General features: G+C 41.9%; 1 protein-coding gene across 18 annotated transcripts in view; it reads left to right on the top strand.

The window, feature by feature from the left end:
- TADA2A (transcriptional adaptor 2A) overlaps positions 1-19552 on the top strand; it is a 73560-nt gene that overhangs the window by 35205 nt on the left and 18803 nt on the right. For 16 of the 18 annotated variants that reach the window (XR_010152895.1, XR_010152897.1, XR_010152899.1 and 13 more), the window contains 3 exons: positions 535-623; positions 2675-2747; positions 16451-16514. Coding sequence is in view for 12 of the 18 variants with exons in the window: in XM_001173492.8 (XP_001173492.1) it covers positions 535-623; positions 2675-2747; positions 16451-16514 (226 nt within the window). In the remaining 6 variants the exon portion in view is untranslated. The remainder of the gene's footprint in view (positions 1-534; positions 624-2674; positions 2748-16450; positions 16515-19552) is intronic. The other 2 variants (XR_010152898.1, XM_009432346.5) reach the window with 1 other exon arrangement.

Raw genomic sequence — 19552 nt, 5'->3', positions numbered from 1 at the left:
TAGACCATTTGTTTCCTAACAGCAACCCAGTGAGATAGGCAGAGCAAGTGCTTTTGTTTTTCATTCGAGAAGACCGATGCAGAAAGGTTAGTTTGTGCAGGGTCATGGGACTAGTGTGTGTTGGAGCTAGGACTTAATTTCAGCTAACTTCCAATTCCAGTGTTTGTTTTTTTCCCGTCTTTTTTTTTTTTGCCTCTCAGTTGGATGAGTTTTGTAAATTGAAGTTCATCCTAAGGGATAAGGGAGCCGAAGCCAACGGTAAATATTTAGGTTCTGTAATATTAAAGGAAAAAAGTCATGATTTCCTTTCATTTTAGGAAAGCAGAAATCAGAAGAAATTTCCCCATATTTACTTAAAGGATTGCCTGAGTCTTGGTTTTTCTTTTTAAAAAACCTGTTTTCATAATACTTTATCTTTTTCACATTTCCTTTTATAAAAACCATTTTAAATTTTATTTATTCTTGGACTATTATGTCATTTTTTTCATGCCAATATTGTATTAGTTAACTCAGAAACCTTCTAAATTCTTCCAGCTACAGATGACCCTCCCCGACCTACCTTTGACTCCTTGCTTTCTCGGGACATGGCCGGGTACATGCCAGCTCGAGCAGATTTCATTGAGGTAGGATAAATGTGTTTTTAGCACAAAGTAGGAAAAATTTGTTTTTGTTTCTCATGAGCCTTCTGTCTCACCCATAGATTCCATACCACTAAAAAGAGATTTTTCAAGGCACTATAATTTGTAGGACCTTTAGGCAGCCACATTTTCTTAGGTTTGAGTGCCTTTTCTCATTTGTAAACATTTTCACATATGGAACAGTAAAAATTCTTTAAACAAACAACCTATTTCTGGCCAGGCTCAGTGGCTTACACCTGTAATCCCAGCACTTTGGGAGCTGAGAATGGAGGATCGCTTGAGTCCAGGTGTTCGAGACTAGCCTGGGCAACGTAGTGAGACCCTGTCTCTACAAAAAATAAAAAATTAGCTGGGTGTGGTGGTGCATGCCTGTAGTCCCAACTACTTGGCAGGCTGATATGGGAGGATCACTTGAGCCTGGGAGGTTAAGGCTGCAGCGAGTGGTGATCATTCCACTAAACTGCACCCTAGACAACAGAGTAAGACCCTGTCTCCAAAAAACAAAAAAACCCCAGCAAACCCACTTCTTAAGTTGCATCAGTGCTGGCTTCCACTTTCTTAGGTATGAAATTCCTATAGTCTGGTTCTTTTTTTTTTTTTTTTTTTTTTGAGACAGAGTTTTTGCTCTTGTTGCCCAGGCTGGAGTGCAATGGCATGGTCTCGGCCCATTGCAACCTCCACTTCCTGGGTTCAAGCAATTCTCCTGTCTCAGCCTCCCAAGTAGCTGAGACTACAGGTTCCTGCCACCATGCCCGGCTAATTTTTGTATTTTTAGTAGAGACAGGGTTTCACCATGTTGGCCAGGCTGGTCTCAAACTCCTGACCTCAGGCAATCCACCAGCCTCGGCTTCCCAAAGTGCTAGGATTACAGGCGTGAGCCACTGCACCTGGCCTGTAGTCTGGTTCTTATTGTACATCTAGGGGCTTTCAAGATTGTACTGTATCAGGGGTTGACAAACTTATTCTATTAAAGGCCAGATAGTAAATATTTTAGGTTTAGTATGCTATAAAGTTTCTATTGTAACTGTACTTTGTCATTATTGTGCTAAAGCAGCATGGGATAATATAAGAATAAATGAATACGCCTGTGTTCCAGTAAAACTTTATGTACAAAAACAGACAGTAGGCTGAATAGTAGTTTACTGATTCCTGTACTATATCCACAAGTATATAAAGAATGATGAATGTGTATAAAAACTATATGTTCCTTGCTCAGCTATGGAATTAAAAGACATGTGAATGTAGCCACAAGTCTCTTGATTTATCATCTAATTCACAACTTGAAAGATAGTTTGGCCAAATGCGGTAGCTTACACCTGTAAATCCCAGCACTTTGGGAGGCTGAGGCAGGCGGATTGCTTGAGCTCAGGAGTTTGAGACCAGCCTGGGCAACATGGCAAAACGCTGTTTCTTCAACAACAACAACAACAAAAACCCGAAACCAAAAATTAACTTGAGTGTGATGGCACATGCCTGTAGACCCAGCTGCTTGAGAGGCTGAGGCAAGAGGATCACTTGAGCCTGGGGGTTCGAGGCTGCAGTGAGCCAAGATCACACCACTGCACTCCAGCCTGAGTGACAGAGTGAGACCCTGTTTCCAAAAAGAAAAAAAAAAAGAATGAATTGACTTTATTTATTTATTTCAGAGACAGGCTCTTGCTCTGTTTCCCAGGCAGTCTTGAACTCCTGGTCTCAAGTGATTTTTCCACCTAAATCTCCTGAGTAGCTGGGATTATAGGTGCATGCTACTGTGTCCAGCTCAGACTAATTTTAGTTTTTAGAGCAGTATGTTTAGCTTCATTCCTAAACTCATAACTATTCCAATTTTTTGTTGTCACTACTGCTTGTAAGCCTCTTAGATTTTTCCCATGACTTCCTATTACCTGTGCCAGTATTGTGGCCTTTTGCCCTATTTAGACTTTTTAAACAACTGTTTGCTTGTGTTTTTTCTGTTTACTTCTAAAGCATGGCTGCTGTAAAGACACTAATCAAAGCCGATGGGTTTGGGGTGGGGATTTTTTTGTTCCCCTAAACAGGAATTTGACAATTATGCAGAATGGGACTTGAGAGACATTGATTTTGTTGAAGATGACTCGGACATTTTACATGGTAACAGTTTATTTTGTCAAATGTTTATTGAGCGCCAACTGTGTGATGACACTGTCTTGGGTGCTAGGAATTGAAGGATGAATAGAACATGTCCCCTGCCCTTATGGAATTCAAAAATCTAGTGGTTAAGTTGCTGAACTTACTGTGTTGTTGGATTTTGACCACAGTGAATAAGACTTGTGATGAGGGTAAAAATATTGATTATATAATAGTAGTAGGAAATATCTGTTGGACTGTGTGATTTTACTTTTATCTGAGGTAAGTCTACACTAAGGTAATTGGTTAAATGGCCCTCACTTGCATTCTTAGAAGGAAGGGAATCAGTTTGAATTCTTGGGACTTCACTAGCAACTGCTAACACTAAATGTTCACTATATTTTGTTACCCGAAATTTCCCCTAGCAAGGAAAAAGAATGGAAATTCCTCAAGAGTTTTTAGGCCCAAATGGGGAATTTCTTGTTTCTCAGGACTGTTGAATTTTCAACACTGCTGGATTCTTTTTTATGTTTGTTTTTGAGACGGAGTCTCACTCTGTTGCACAGGCTGGAGTGTAGTGGCACGATCTCGGCTCACTGCAACCTCTGTCTCCCAGGTTCAAGCGATTCTTCTGCCTCAGCCTCCCAAGTAGCTGGGATTACAGGTGTTTGCCACCATGCCCAGCTAATTTTTGTTTTTTTATTAGAGATGGGGTTTCGCCATGTTGGCCAGGCTGGTCTGCAACTCCTAACCTCAAGTGATCTGCCCGCCTCAGCTTCCCAAAGTGCTGGGATTACAGGCGTGAACCACCACGCCTGCCCCAGCATTGCTGAATTCTAATCTTTGATTAGCCCTCTAAGGGTTTATGTTAACTCTTTTCCTAAAACTTACGTGGTGAATGCCAAAGAGCTGTTAAGAGTAGATAGTTAGACTTTGAGTCCCTTTTTTCCTTCTTTCCATTTTCAGTGAACTACATACTAATATATACTAATACTACATAATAATACCCAATACTTTTTTTTTAATTTTAGTTCAGAATTGAATATGATACAGTAGATCAGTAATTCTCTATTGGAATCTGTATTTCCCAAAGAGCATCTTCATGATTTCTGTTAAATTTACATCCCAGGCAGGAAAGACAAGTAGAGTATACTTGTTAAATTATAAATCAAGTTTTCATATTGCATGGACTGGTACACTGTCCCTAGAAGGGGAACTTGATTCTTTTCTCTCCATAGAAGAGCTGCCTGGATATTTGTTATACCAGATCTAAGATAAAGAAATAGTCTTCCTAAAAATTTTACCTTAAGAAATTTTTCTCTACACATTTCTTGAGCGGTGGGTTTTTTTTTTTTTTTGGCAAAATTTTATTCCTCCTTTTCTCCCACACAACTTTAAGGAAAGTCAAAGTGACGCAGATTGAACTAAAAGAGGAAAGCTTGAAAGCAAACTACTTTAGCATTAACTAAATCCATTGTATTTGTTCAGTCTTCCATGTCAGTCTCGTCAATCCCAGTGACTCATGTTATCTTTTCTCACCTCTTGTGGTGTTCCCTTTGAAGGTAGTATGCAGACTGCCATTCATAGACACCAGCTTTAATTAAAATGGTATTGTTTTCTGGCTTGTATCTTTCTTATAGAATGCCAGACTACTCTGCGCAAAAGGGGCAGCTTCATAAATATCATTCTTTTAGATTCTGCTCAAAAATACCAAATTTTTGGCTGGGCATGGTGGGTCACACCTATAATCCTAGCACTTTGGGAGGCCGAGGCTGGCTGATCACTTGAGGCCGAGAGTTCAAGACCAGCCTGGGCAACACAGTGAGACCCTGTCTCTAAAAAAAAAACCTTTAAAACAAATTTTTTAAATATTATTATTGTTTTTCCTCCTCCTCCTCCCTGCTTATTTTTACTTATATATTTATTTTTTACAGAATTTTAAAGTCAACATCTATAATGTTAATAATGGCTTGACTTGGTGAATCACTTCTCTAGAGCCTAATCCAAGGTCTTCATTCATACTTCTCAACATTATTAAGAAAACTGTAGTAATGGTCGGTGTTTAATTTCATTCTTCATTCTTCATGGGAGCAGGACTTGCAGTTCCTTCTGGTTCACTTGGGGTCCTTTTTGTAATTAAGTGGGGATAAAAAGAAACAGAAGCAACTGATTGATCAGCAATTTATAGTTCAGTTAGCTTTTCAAACCCATAACATACTTTAGGTATTTGTACTCTCCCTGAAGTTTCTATAGCCCTGTAAATTATTGATTTTCATTTGAGCTATAACTGGAACTTATTAATCTTTATACATAGTAGCTTTAACACAACATAAATAATAATTCTTTCCCTCTGCCCCATAGTAAACTGTAAGATGTTTAGATGAGTGCTTTTATTTTTTATTTTTTTTGTGACAGACTCTCACCTTGTTACCCAGGCGGGAGCGCAGTAGCGTGATCTTGGCTCACTGCAACTTCTGCCTCCCAGGCTCAAGCGATTCTCGTGCCTCAGCCTCTGGCATAGCTGGGATTAGCGCCACCATGCCCAGCTAATTTTTATATTTTTAGTAGAGACAGGGTTTTGCCATGTTTGCAAGGCTGGTCTCAAACTCTTGGCCTCAACTGATCTGCCCACCTCTCCCTCCCAAAGTGCTGGGATTACAGGGGTTAGCCACCGCGTCCGGCCCTAAATGAATGCTTTTAAAAAGATGATAACACTTCAGATTTGGGTATGGTTGGCTCACACCTGTAATCCTAACACTTTGGGAGGCCAAAGTGGGAGGATTTCTTGAGCCCAGGAGTTCAAGGTCAGCCTAGACAACAAAGTGAGACCCCCACCTCTAAAAAATAAAAAAGATGATAACAGTTTAAAGAAGCTTGTCAGCACTACAGACCAAAGGAATGACTTGCTCATGCCACAGAGAGGTATTTTGTTTACAGCTCTGAGTCTTTACAGCAGCTCCTGTGGCAGCATGACCATGTCCAGGGGCATATTGTCCCTGAGCTGTCACTCGCAGAACACTCAGTGAAGTGCACTAGGAGCCCATGGAAAGTCAGGAAGGAATGAAAAGGGGCTTTATAAGCACACCTGGAACAGTTAGAGGGGCACAGATTTTGTGGAAATCAGGACACTGATTCAGCCTCTGGCTTGCTTCTGAGTCATGGTATAATCATGAGTAAGTGCTTGGAATCTTGCTTGCTGTTTCTTTATGTCCTCTGCCATTAAAGAAGAGGTGACACTGATTAGTCAGAGTGTAAATGTCTCTAATGAAACATGGTACATAATTCAGATTTGTGTTGTTACCATTCCATTATACCATTATGCTCTTAATATTACTGAGCATTAACAACATTATTTTTATGGTTCCTCATTTAGAACTACTGGAAGGTTGCAGACTGTTTGGCTGGGTTTTGTATTTAGAACCTATCCAGAATATTGGCTGATGCCACCAAGACCTTTTCCTCACCCACACAAAGATTTTTGCCTTGAATCGTGGAATTTGTTTAATAAATTTGGTTTGCATGGTTCATTATAGAGACCTGGGACACAATGGAGGGCTAATTGTATTGCAGCCATACCAGAAGGCTTTCAGAATGTATTTCAAATGTATACTGCAAGTGAAGCAGTATCCAAGGAAAAATAAGGAAGTTCCGTGATCCCTAATTGGTACTTACTCATATTTTATTGAAATAAGCAGAAATGTTTGGTTCAGAAAGAGAGATAGAGAAGACTCATATCTTAGAACTGTCTTGTCTCATGTATGTTGTGAGATCTCAATGCACATGCTTAGTGTAGTTCCTTCTTGCTGCCATCTCTTTCCCCATCTCCTTTCATTTGTAAAAATTCTTCCTAAATTTTTAGAGTACTCTTTCCCTGAGTTTCTCAGGATCCTAAAGTCCTGGTTGTAATGTCTTCTAAGTCATTGTTGCCCCATAACCCAGGCAAGCAAGAGATATGATGAGCTCCTCCTATGTGTTGGGTCTGTGTTTCCAGTACTTCTCAGGGTTGCACCTTAGTACAGTTCACAATTTCTTCTCCCTCTGTTCTGGAAAGGTAATTTTAGAAAGTTTTCTCTCCTAGGCTTGGATCTGTGGACCCCTTCACCTCCCACTGTATTTTTCAAATTGTATTTCTTTGGCACATATTATTAGCCTTTAAATCCTTTAACAATTAGTAGAGCAGAGGTCCAGCCTGGTCTCTGTATATTCACCTACTGGCAGTTCCTTTCACTTATAGTGATTTCACTGTTTTTTTTTTTTTTTTTTTTTTTTTGAGACGGAGTCTCGCTCTATCACCCAGGCTGGAGTGCAGTGGCGCGATGTTGGCTCACTGCAAGCTCTGCCTCCCGGGTTCACGCCAGTCTCCTGCCTCAGCCTCCCGAGTAGCTGGGACTACAGGCACCCGCCACCACGCCTGACTAATTTTTTGTATTTTTTAGTAGAGACGGGGTTTCACCATGTTAGCCAGGATGGTCTCGATCTCCTGACCTCGTGGTCCACCCGCCTCAGCCTCCCAAAGTGCTGGGATTACAGGCGTGAGCCACCGCGCCCGGCCTGATTTCACTGTTTTATACATAGGATATTTTAGACATGAATACTATCAGTAATAATTGCTAATACATATAGCATTTACTATTAGTTACCATTCTAAGCTCTTCATACATATTAAGTCATTTAATCCTCAAAACCTTATGAGTTGCATATTATTATTATCCTCATTTTTGTGGATGAGGACATTGAAGCATAGAAAGGTTAGATAACTTGCCTGAGATCATACAGCCAGCAAGAGGTAGAGTCATCCCCAAGTCTGTGTTCTTAATACTGCACAATACTTAGCTGTCTTTACAATCTTGATTTTTTTTTTTTTTTGAGACAGGGTCACGCCCTGTTGCCCATGCTGGAGTGCAGTGGCACAATCATGGCTCACTGCAGCCTCAACCTCCTGGGCTCAAACTATCCTCCCACCTCAGCTACCTGAGTAGCTGGGACTCCAGGCGTGCACCATCACACCTGGCTAATTTTTAAAATTTTTTTGTAGAGAAAGGGTCTCACTATGTTGCCCAGGCTCAACCTTGAATGTTTGTTGCTGTTTCATTTTTGTGAGGTTTCACATTTGTTATCTTCTATAGCTTCAACACATTCCTCAGGAATAGATATTTTCCTGTTTTACATTCAGGGAAGCAGACAAAGAAGTTAAGTAATTTGCCTAATCCAGGGGTGTCAATCTTTTGGCTTCCCTGGCCCACACTGGAAGAAGAAGTGTCCTGGGCCACACATAAAATACATTAACGATAGATGATGAGCTAAGGAATAAAAAACAAACTCATAATGTCTTTAAAAAGTTTACGAATTTGTATTGGGCTGCATTCAAAGCCATCCTGGGCTGCATGTGACTCACGAGCGACAGGTTGGATAAGCTTGGCCTAATGCTTCCTGGTTGCTGACTTTAGCCATTAGATCACATGATCTTCCCTTCACAAAATTATTTGTGTGCATCTTGGCCAAAAGCTTGGGGGGAAATGACTTAAATAGTGTTGCTTCTGGGGAATACCTGTGTCACAGGTTTCTACTTGTTTGGTCGCAGTAGGGATTTTGATTGGCCTCCCTGCAGTTAAGGCCTCTGAGTTGGTTTTCTTGCCAAGCAAGCAGTAAGTGCCTTCTGTCAAGAAAACAGAAACATGTTGTTAGCTATTTTGAACAATGTTAGAAATACATTGCAGTGGGAAGGAGCTGCCTCTGACTTCTGCCCACTTCTTGAAATATTTTAAGGCTAGCCGTTTGGAAACTTTATCATTCTCCAGTGTAATCACAGGGAGACTGTGCTTCCCCCAAAGCTGAGATTTCAGGGGCCTTGTAGCAATGGACAAATTACAGGTGATTTTGGTTTGTTTGTTTATTTTTAATGATCTCTGGTTCTCTGTTTGCTAGCTTATACTGCAGCTTCCAGCTGCTTTAAGTAGACTGTGAGCAAGTGATTCTCATTCTTGTAGATTCTGCCTTCTCATTTCTGTTCTGCCTGCTGTGCTGTTGTCCTCCCTAGGTTATTCATACAGTTAAGATATTGTATTCAGTTGCTGCTGAGTGTGCTCAGAGATAGCTTCAAATATGAATTTTTATCTGGGAGAATTCCAGTTCTCCTCCCATTTGCTCCTATGTGTTTCTTTTCTTCCTTTTGTTCTCCAGAGCCAGTTGTACAAGTTTAAACTACTGAAGTGATCAAACTGTAGTACCAATTATCAGCAGTATTTATTCAGAGGCTTTTTTTTTTTTTTTTTAAAGAAACAGAGTCTCATTCTGTTGCCCAGGATGGAATGCAGTGGTACAATCTTTAGCTCACTGTAGCCTTGAATTCCTGGGCTCAAATGATCCTTCCACCTTAGCCTCACAAGTAGCTAGGACAACAGGCACACGCCACCACACTTGGCTAATTTATAAAAAAATTTTTTGTAGAGACAGAATCTCAATGTGTCAAAACTCCTGGCCTCAAGCGATCCTCCCACCTCAGCCTCCCAACGTCTGGGATTACAGGTTTTTTTGTTTTTTGGCTTTTTTTTTTTTTTCGAGACACCCTCTGTAGCCCAGGTTGGAGTGCAGTGGTGCAATCTTAGCTCACCACAGCCTCTGCCTCCCAGGCTGTAGCGATCCTCCCACCTCAGCCTCCCAAGTAGCTGGGACTACAGGCACATACCACCATGTCTGGCTATATTTTTGGTACATTTTTGTAGAGACAGGGTTTCACTATGTTGCCCAGGCTGGTCTCAAACTCCTAAGCTCAAGCCATCTGCCCACCTCAGTTTCTCAAAGTGCTGGGATTACAGGTGTGAGCCACCATGCCTGGCCTTTTTTAAAAATTAAATCACTCCTACACAAATCTCAGGAAACAACATGGCATCTTGTATCTTACAAAAATCGCAGAAATGGGCCTGGCGCAGTGGCTCACGCCTGTAATCCCAGCACTTTGGGAGGCCAAGACGGGCAGATCACCTGAGGTCAGGAGTTTGAGATCAGCCTGGCCAACACAGTGAAACCCCGTCTCTACTAAAAATACAAAAATTAGCCAGACATGGTGGTGGGCACCTGTAATCCCAGCTACTTGGGAGGCAGGGGCAGGAGAATTGCTTGAGCCTGGGAGACAGAGGTTGCAGTGAGCCAAGACTGCGCTGTTGCACTCCAGCCTGGGCAACAAGAGCAAAACTGTCTCCAAAATAAAAAATAAATCACAAAAATGTTTTGTTAAAATTAGCAGTAATTTTACTGGCTCTTCAAGACATTTTCTTTCCTATTAAATTCATCTTACTGAGTAGATAAATGAGATAAGGCTTATAAAGATCTTGAAATATGGCCAGGCGCAATGGCTCACACCTGTATTCCCAGCACTTTGGGAGGCCAAGGCGGTGGATCACTTGAGGTCAGGAGTTGCAGACCACCCTGGCCAATGTGGCAAAACCCCATCTCTACTAAAAATACAAAAATTAGCTGGGTATGGTGGCGTGCACCTGTAATCCCAGTTACTTGGGAGGCTGAGGCAGGAGAATGGCTTGAACCTGGGAGGTGGAGGTTGCAGTGAGCTGAGATCATGCCACTGCACTCCAGCCTGGGAGACAGAGCGAGACTCCATCTCAAAAAAAAAGATCCTGAAATATGGTAAGTACTCAGTGTGTTTTAGCTATCATTATTGTATTTGTTTCCCTTTCTGGCTTTAACTGTTGACTTCCTAATCCTTCCTTTCTCTTAAGAGATAGAGTCCACTATAAAACTTGTATTTGGTTATACTGTATGTCAGAGGCACTTCCTATCCTTGTTTCTACCCACCACTTCTACCACATAGGCTTGTAAAGTGCATCTCCACCAGCATAACATTCTAAAGCCCATCATTCCACAGCAACTGTGTTATAAAACAGTGACAGGTATAGGCATTCTATGATATCTGGACTTTTATATGTAACAACCCTATAAATCAAGAAATATTTCATTTGTAGAAAGAGTTCTGCTACCACAAAAAAAAAAGAGTTTGAAAACTATTGCCTTAAATCTTGGACCTGACAGTATTGAATTATTTTTAGTTTGTGGGCAGGATAAGGAAAAGTAAACCAATGTTTAAATATTTGAACTTGTTAGAAATGAACAAAAAGAATCCATGGTAGTTAATTTTTCTTTTTTACCCTAAACTTTTAAAAATACTGCATTTCCTCCCTTCTTCAGATTATCCAGATAGGACTTAGGTTATTTTTATCTCAGACCCAAGGGAGAATGACCTGGATAAAGTACTCCTGGACATCTCCCAGTGATTGAAGTTACATACATATATATAGGACATCTGCTCATAGCCCAGCATGTAAGATTTTGGTATTGAACTTTCCAGTCTAAGAATATCCTTCAGATGAGAACATGTAGAGAGAGAGAAAAGGAAAAGAGAGTATCTTAAGGGCAGGTAGCAGTGAGATGCACAGTAATGAGTCAGTATGTGGTATCAGAATTTATCTCTATTATCAGGGTTATTAACAGTGCATCAGCATTGTACATTGCTCAATTTTTGTTTGCTTTCATGTAATAAAAGAAATTATTGATTCTAATGAGCCATCGTATTCTGTTCTTTTACTTGATTGGTCCCACTTTTTTTCTACCCTAACATCTACTTCCAGCAGAAGTGTGGCTTCCAGTTGTTCCATGGAGGCACCTTCAGGGACTACTTCTGGGAAAGGCAGCTGGAGCTAGAACAGGCAGAAGGGGTTCAGCTAGAGCAGATCTGACTTATCTGTTCCAAATAAGATTTTATTTGAACATACAGTTTAAAACTTACTGTAGTAGAACATGTAAATAATGTGTTGACTTATTGCCCTCATGGGCTAAACTGGAACTTGGATCTCACATTCTTTGGATGAAGAATGAGATTGTATTACTCTTCAGAGTTAATCAGCATTCCAGAGGCTTTAGGCTCTATTTTGGATTGAAGCTTACTACCTTGAAATAACTGATTTTTTTTTTTTTTTTGAGACAGAGTTTTACTCTTGTTGCCCAGGCTGGAGTGCAGTGGTGTGATCTCGGCTCACTGCAACCTCTGCCTTCTGGGTTCAAGAGATTCTCCTGCCTCAGCCTCCTGAGTAGCTGGGATTACAGGTGTCCGCTACCACACCCAGCTAATTTCTTGTATTTTTTAGTAGAGACAGGGTTTCGCCATGTTGGCCAGGCTGGTCTTGAACTCCTTGACCTCAGGTGATCCACCCACCTCGGCCTCCCAAAGTGCTGGGATTACAGGCGTGAGCCATCGTGCCTGGCTGAAAGAACTGATTCTAATACGTAGCCAAATTCTTTGTTACAAAGGTTGGTATGTTATTAGAAATTACCTAACATTGAGCCTCTGGAGCTTCTGCCCTGAAAGTTGAGCTATGCAGTTTCAGCAGGTACAAGATCTACCCCAGACACAAGAGGCGCTATGCCAGGACCGATGGGAAGGTTTTCCAGTTCCTTAGTGCAAAATGCGAGGGCATTACTTTCTTTCTTTCTTTTTTTTTTTTTTTTGGAGTCTTGCTCTGTTGCCCAGGCTGGAGTGCAGTGGCGTGATCTCGGCTTACTGCCATCTCCGCCTCCCGGGTTCAAGCAATTCTCTGCCTCAGCCTCCTGAGTAGCTGGGATTACAGGCGCCTGCTACCACGTCCGGCTAATTTTTGTATTTTTAGTAGAGACAGGGTTTCACCTTGTTGGCCAGGCTGGTCTTGAACTCCTGACCTCATGATCCACCTGCCTCGGCCTCCCAAAGTGCTGGGATTATAGGCGTGAGCCACTGTGCCTGGCCAAGGGCATTCCTTTCTAAGGAATCCTTAGCAAATAAACTGGTCCTCTACAAAAGAAAGCATAAAAAAGGGACACTTGGAAGAAATTCAAAAGAAAAGAACCTGCTGAGCAGTCAAATTCCAGAAGGCCATTACTGGTGCATCTCTTGCTAATATAGTGGCCAAGAGGAATGAGAAACATGAAGTTAAAAAGGCTCAATGAAAACAAGCTAGCAGGGCTGCTAAGGAAGCAAAAAAGGCTAAGCTAGCATCTAAAAAGACCGCAATGGCTGCTGCTAAGGCAGCATCTACACAAAAGATGGTGAAGCCTGTGAAAGTGTCAGCTCCCCAAGGTGGTTCAAAACACCAAGTTGGCAGATCAGATTCTTAAAGATTGGACTGTAGAAAAATATAAATTATATTACCTAACATTTGAATAACGTATTTTAGTTTTTCAGAGGACACGTGGCAGGTTATATTGTGCTATAGAGCCTCTTCCACAAATACATTCAGTAATTAAAACAAAAAACACCAAACTCTCAACTTACACAAAGCTTAATTGATAACTTATTAAGAAAATTTCAGATTCTATTGCAATCATTCAATCTCAAGGTGCTTTCAGGATCCATAAGTGAGAAGAAAGGTTTAATGTAGCATAGTGCCAAGTTTTGCATTACTCATATTTTCTTCTAGCATTGTTACTATCTGGCATTCATTTCTTAACCGTAGAGGTCTTCTGGTTATTTAAAAAAAAAAAAAAAAAAACCTGTGGGAGTTTTTTGCTTCTGCAGTTTTTTTTGTTTTGTTTTGTTTTGTTTTGTTTGTTTGTTTGTTTGTTTGTTTGAGACGGAGTCTCACTCTGTCGCCCAGGCTGGAGTGCAGTGGCGTGATCTCGGTTCACTGCAAGCTCTGCCTCCCGGGTTCAGGCCATTCTGCTGCCTCAGCCTCCTGAGTAGCTGGGACTACAGGCGCCCGCCACCATGCCAGGCTAATTTTTTATATTTTTAGTAGAGATGGGGTTTCACCATGTTAGCCAGGATGGTCTTGAGCTCCTGACCTTGTGACCCACCTGCCTCGGCCTCCCAAAGTGCTGGGATCAGAGGCATGAGCCACTGCGCCTGGCCGCTTACGAGGTTTTTTAAAATACACATTTCATTTCCAATTAAGGCAGATTTAGAATATAGCATAAACACAGAGAAAGTAAACATTTAGACAATTTCAGTGTTTTTCCTACTTAATACTCTGGAACCAGACTGCTTATTTTTGGATCCCTGCTGTGTACTTAACAGCTGTGTGATCTTGGGCCATTTGTTTTGTATGCATGGTGTATAGGGCATATGCGGGAGTGATAGGAAACAAGAATGGGGCCGGGTGCAGTAGTTCACGCCTGTAATTCCAGCACTTTGGGAGGCCAAAGTGGGTGGATTACTTGAGGTTAGGAGTTTAAGACCAGCCTGGCCAATATGGCGAAACCCTGTCTCTGCTAAAAATACAAAAATTAGCCAGGCATGGTGGCGCACACCTGTAATCCCAGCTACTTGGGAGACTGAGGCAGGAGAATCCCTTGAACCCGGGAGGCAGAGGTTGCAGTGAGCCAAGCGCCCCTGCACTCCAGCCTGGGCAACAGAGCGAGACTCCATCTCAAAAAAAGAAATGAGTGGAAAGGTAGGCATAATCAAGACAATAAATAGTCTTGTGTAACATGCAAGAGTTTGAACTGTACGTGGATGGGAAGCCACTGAAGAATTATAAGCAAGGGAATTACACCATTACATTGTGCTTTAAAATATTTCTCAAGTACCATTTGGAAGAGGTGAGTTACAGTAAGGCAAGAATGGAGTCAATAAGTGAGTAATGATGGCTCTCCTACAAGATAGCATGAAGATGACAGGAGAGACAAGATGCCTGAGCTAGGGAATAGGATTAGGGATGAAGGGATGAATTTGAGAGATGTAAGTGTTAAGTGCAGTGTGGCTAAGACTCATCGACTATGGAGGAGAAGGAGGAAGAATCCAGATTGAGTTCTGTCTTGGATAGCTATCTTTACTCTGATGCAGTTATCCAATATAGGAGTTTTAGAGGATGGGAAAGGGGTAGAATATAAGTTTGCAACTGAAGGGCATGTGAGTAAATTATATGCAGTAGGAACTGGAGCTTAAAATAGATACCGAGTTTGAAATTATGCATTTTGATGGTACTTGGACCCATAGAAGTAGAGGAATAAATAGGACTAAGGTGAGGGGTAAAAAGGAATTAGAACAGAATCTTTGGAACTCTGAAGATGGAAAGAGTGGCTAGGGAAAGAAAGAACCAGAACTATTACACTGATTAAAACTTTTACTATTTACAGCCTCTTTCCTCCTTCTTCCCTGTGTCTTTAACATGAGACTAAAGCCAGGAAAGGATTGGGTCCCAGGAAACCAAGCAGGGCTTTTACACTGGTTAGAGTACTTGATGGAACTTTTCACTACAGAATGCAAAACTCTACACTCTAAACAGTTGCTGCTCCCCAACTGAAAACTCCTACTCTGGGAAAATGTCTACACTGTACCTTTATTCACATTAGTCTTGCCTTGACATTGTCTGTTACTCCTGTGCAGTTATGACCACAATCATTATTCATTTTTTTTTTTTTTGAGACGGAGTCTTGCAGCAATGCCCTGGCTGGAATGTAGTGGTGCCATCTCGGCTCACTGCAACCTCTGCTTCCCAGGTTCAAGCAACTGTCCTGCCTCAGCCTCCCGAGTAGCTGGGACTACAGGCACTTGCCACCACGCCCAGCCAATATTTGTATTTTTAGTAAAGACATGGTTTCACCATATTGGCCAGGCTGATCTTGAACTCCTGACCTCAAGTGATCCATCCATTTCAGTCTTACAAAGTGCTGGGATTACAGGTGTGAGTCACTGTGCCCAACCAACATTAATTCTTTTTTTTTTTTTTTTTTTTTTTGAGACGAGTCTCGCTCTGTTGCCCCAGGCTGGAGTGTAGTGGCATGATCTCGGCTCACTGCAACCTCACCTCCTGGCTTTGAACGATTCTCCCATCTCAGCCTCCCGAGTAGCTGGGATTACAGGTAACTGCTACCATGCCCAGCTAATTTTTGTATTTTTATAGAGATGGGGTTTCACCATGTTGGCCAGGCTGGTCTTGAACTCCTGACCTCAGGTGATTTGCCTGTCTCAGCCTCCCAAAGTGCTGGGATTACAGGTGTGAACCACCACGCCCAGCCCAATATTCATTCTTATGAGTACTCTGATGCAATTTCTAGCCCATGTATTACCAAAGATCAGATATTCACTATATATAGTAATAGATACATAACAATGTCCAAAAAAGGTGTTTAATAGAAAGGAGAATTTTTTTTAACTTTTATTTTAAATTCAGGGGTACATATGCAGGTATATTGCATAGGTAAACTTGTATCATAGGGTTTGTTATACAGATTATTGCATCATCCAGGTATTAAGCCTGGTACCCATTAGTTATTTTTCCTGATCCTCTCCCTCCTCCCACCCTCCACCCTCTGATAGGCCCTAGTGTGTGTTGTTCCCCTCTATGTGTCCATGTGTTCTCATCATTTAGCTCCCGCTTATAAGTGAGAACATGTGGTATTTGGTTTTCTGTTCCTGTGTTAGTTTGCTAAGGATAATGGCCTCTAGCTCCATTCATGTCCTGGCAAAGGACATGATCTTATTCATTTTTCTGACTGCAGAAAGCAGAATTTATAATCTGAGTAATGCCATAAGATATATAAAAAGCGGAAAAATAACTTTACTTATTGATAGACAAATTCATTATGCTGGAATATTTTTATGTTTTCTAGACTAGTGAGTGTGGAGTAATTAGCAATATGAGGTTCAAAGTTTGGGTAAAAGATTTATTTTTGTCTTGGTTTTATTTATTTATATAATATATATATGATATGTATATATAGTATATGTATGAATTTATTTGTAGCTCTGAAGATGGCTGTGGTAGATATCTATCATTCCAGGTTAAAGGAGAGACAAAGACGAAAAAAGTAAGTATAAAAAACCATCCTGGCCTTTCAGCTTTGGATTATTGTTTTGTGTGTGTGTGTGTGTGTGTGTGTGTGTGTGTGTGTGTGTGTCTGTGAGAGAGGCAAGGTCTCACTCTGTTGCCCAGGCTGGAGAGCAGCAGCACAATAATGGCTCACTGCAGCCTCAACCTCTCAGGCTCAATTGATTCTCCCACCTCAGCCTCCTGAGCATGTGGGACTACAGCAGTGCGCCACCATGCCTGGCTAATTTTTTGTATTTTTTGCAGATACGGGGTTTTGCTGTGTTGGCCAGGCTGGTCTCAAACTCCTGGACTTAAGTGATCCTCCCTCCTCAGCTCCCAAAGTGTTAGGATTGCAGGCATGAGCCACTGTGCCTGGCCTCAGCTTTGAGTGATTGACCACATATAGTCCATGAGAGAATGCTCCACTTGTGACTCATCTTTTGACCTTGGAGAAGACTCTTACCCTCCTTAGACCTCAATTTTTCCTTCTCTCAATTGAGGATAGTAATTCCTGTGTTATTTTTATATCCTCTGTCCTTATCCTTTATTGACGTTATGATGAACAATGAATAATATGGGTACACTGTTTTAAGCTCTTTGAAGTAAAAGAACAAGATAAAATAAAGGCATCAAGACAGTATTGTTACACTTTTTTTTTTTTTAATATTTGTGAATCATTCTTTGCTTTTGTCTTTTTTTTTTGAGATGGAGTCTCGTTCTGTCACCCAGGCTGGAGTGCAGTGGCGTGATCTCAGCTCACTGCAAGCTCTGCCTCCTGGGTTCATGTGATTCTCCAGCCTCAGCCTCCCAAGTGGCTGGGACTATAGGTGTGCACCACCACGCCTGGCTAATTTTTGCATTTTTAATAGAGATGGAGTTTTGCCATGTTGTCCAGGCTGGTCTTGAACTCCCCACCTTAAGTGATCCATCCCCCTCTGCCTCCCAAAGTGCTGGGATTACAGGCGTGAGCCACCGTGTTCAACCTTTTTTTTTTTTGTTAAATAAGAGACAGAGTCTCACACTTACTCTGTCACCCAGGCTGGAGTGCAGTGGCACTATCATGGCTCACTGCAGTCTCCAACTCCTGGGCTCAAACAATCCTCCCACCTCAGCCTCCCAAGTAGTTAGGACTACAGGTGTGCACCACCACACTTGGCTAATTTTAAAACCTTTTTCTTTTTTTAGGCTGGGCGCGGTGGCTCACACCTGTAATCCCAGCACTTTGGGAGGCCAAGGCTGGTGGATCACCTGAGGTCAGGAGTTCAAGACCAGCCTGACCAACATGGTGAAACCCTGTCTCTACTAAAAATACAAAAATTAGCTGGGGGTGGTGGTGCATGCCTGTAGTCCAAGCTACTCGGGAGGCTGAGGCAGGAGAATTGCTTGAACCTGGGAGGCGGAGGTTGCAGTGAGCCAAGATCACACCACTGCACTCCAGCCTGGGCGACAGGGTGAGACTCCGTCTCAAAAAAGAAAAAAAACCTTTTTTTTTTTTTTTTTTTTGAGACAGGGTCTCACCATGTTGCCTGGGCTGGTCCTGAACTCCTAGACTCAAGGCATCCTACTGCCTTGGCCTCCCAGAGTGCTGGAATTACAGGTGTGAGCCACTGCACTCGGCCTGTTAGGCTTTTTTATTTTATTTTTATTTTTTATTTTATTATTATTATTTTTGAGATGGTCTTGCTCCGTCACCCAGGCTGGAGTGTAATGGTGCGATCTCAGCTCACTGCAGCGTCTGCCTCCTGAGTTCAAGCAATTATCGTGCCTCAGCCTCCCAAGTAGCTGGGACTACAGGCACGTGCCATCATGCCCAGCTAATTTTTTATTTTTAGTAGAGACACAGTTTCCCCATGTTGGCCAGGCTGGTCTCAAACTCCAGGCCTCAGGTGATCCGCCCACCTCAGCCTCCCAAAGTGCTGGGATTACAGGCATGAGCCACTGCCCCCAGCCCTATTGTGCTTTTTTAATGGTCTCTTTCTAACTGTTCATTTTTTAATGAGAAGTCTTTCATCTAAAAGGATTTCAAAGAAATTCTGAACAAGTTTCAGGCATACTGGTTCTTCCTCTCTTTGCAACATATCAAAAAGTATACATTCAGACTTAGAAATTATGGATCTCAGACCTCTGTTGCTTTCAGAGAAGAGTATGCAGAGGGTATAAGTGTGCATGTGTGTGTATGTATGTGTAGGCATGTATTTACTGTGATGTTACTAACTGTAGACACAGTGATATCTCAGCAATAAAAAGGAGAGAAGCCAGGTGTGGTAGCATGAACCTCTAGTCCTAGCTACTTGGGAGGCTAAGGTGAGAGGATGACTTGAGCCTAGGAGTTCAAGGCCAGTCTGGGCAACCTAGGAAAACCCCATCTCTTAAAAAAAAAAGTAAAAGAAAAAAAAGGGACTTGAGATTCACTCTGGAGGAACTAAGATGTGATCTAAAGCAGCAGTCCTCAACCTTTTTGGCATCAGGGAGTGGTTTCATGGAAGACTGTTTTTCCATGGATGGCTGGGGGCAGGAATGGTTTTGGGATGAAACTGTTCCACCTCAGATCATCAGGTATTGGTTAGATTCTCATAAGGAGCACACATCCTAGATCCTCCACGTGAGCAGTTCACAATAGGGATCGCGCTCCTGTGAGAATCTAATGCTGCCGCTCCTCTGACAGGAGGCAGAGTTCAGGCGGTAAAGCTGCTCACCTGCTGTGCAGCCTGGTTCCTAACTGGTCCATGGCCCAGGGGTTGGGAACTCCTGATCTAAAGTAAAACTTACTCTCTGCATGTCTGGAGTTAGCTTCCATGAAATGCTGAAGAAGCATACCCAGTTGCTCCTATGAGAAGCTTCATTGCTAGTTATGAATACCTCTGGTATAAATCAGATTCAAGACACATAACTTTGCCTGGTTTAAATTCTCTTTTGCTTAAAACACAATTCGAGCTAGAGAGTACTGTAGAACTCAGTTGTTGATGTTGCTATCAAATCTTTTGTTTTATAATGCCCTTTCATTAAACATGCACAATATTTATTTCTAGTACCGCC

This window comes from Pan troglodytes, chromosome 19 (assembly GCF_028858775.2).
Source record: "Pan troglodytes isolate AG18354 chromosome 19, NHGRI_mPanTro3-v2.0_pri, whole genome shotgun sequence".
NCBI classification, from domain to species: Eukaryota; Metazoa; Chordata; class Mammalia; order Primates; family Hominidae; genus Pan; species Pan troglodytes.
Note: the sequence above shows the minus strand (reverse complement) of the source record. Positions and strands in the feature narration are given on the sequence as shown.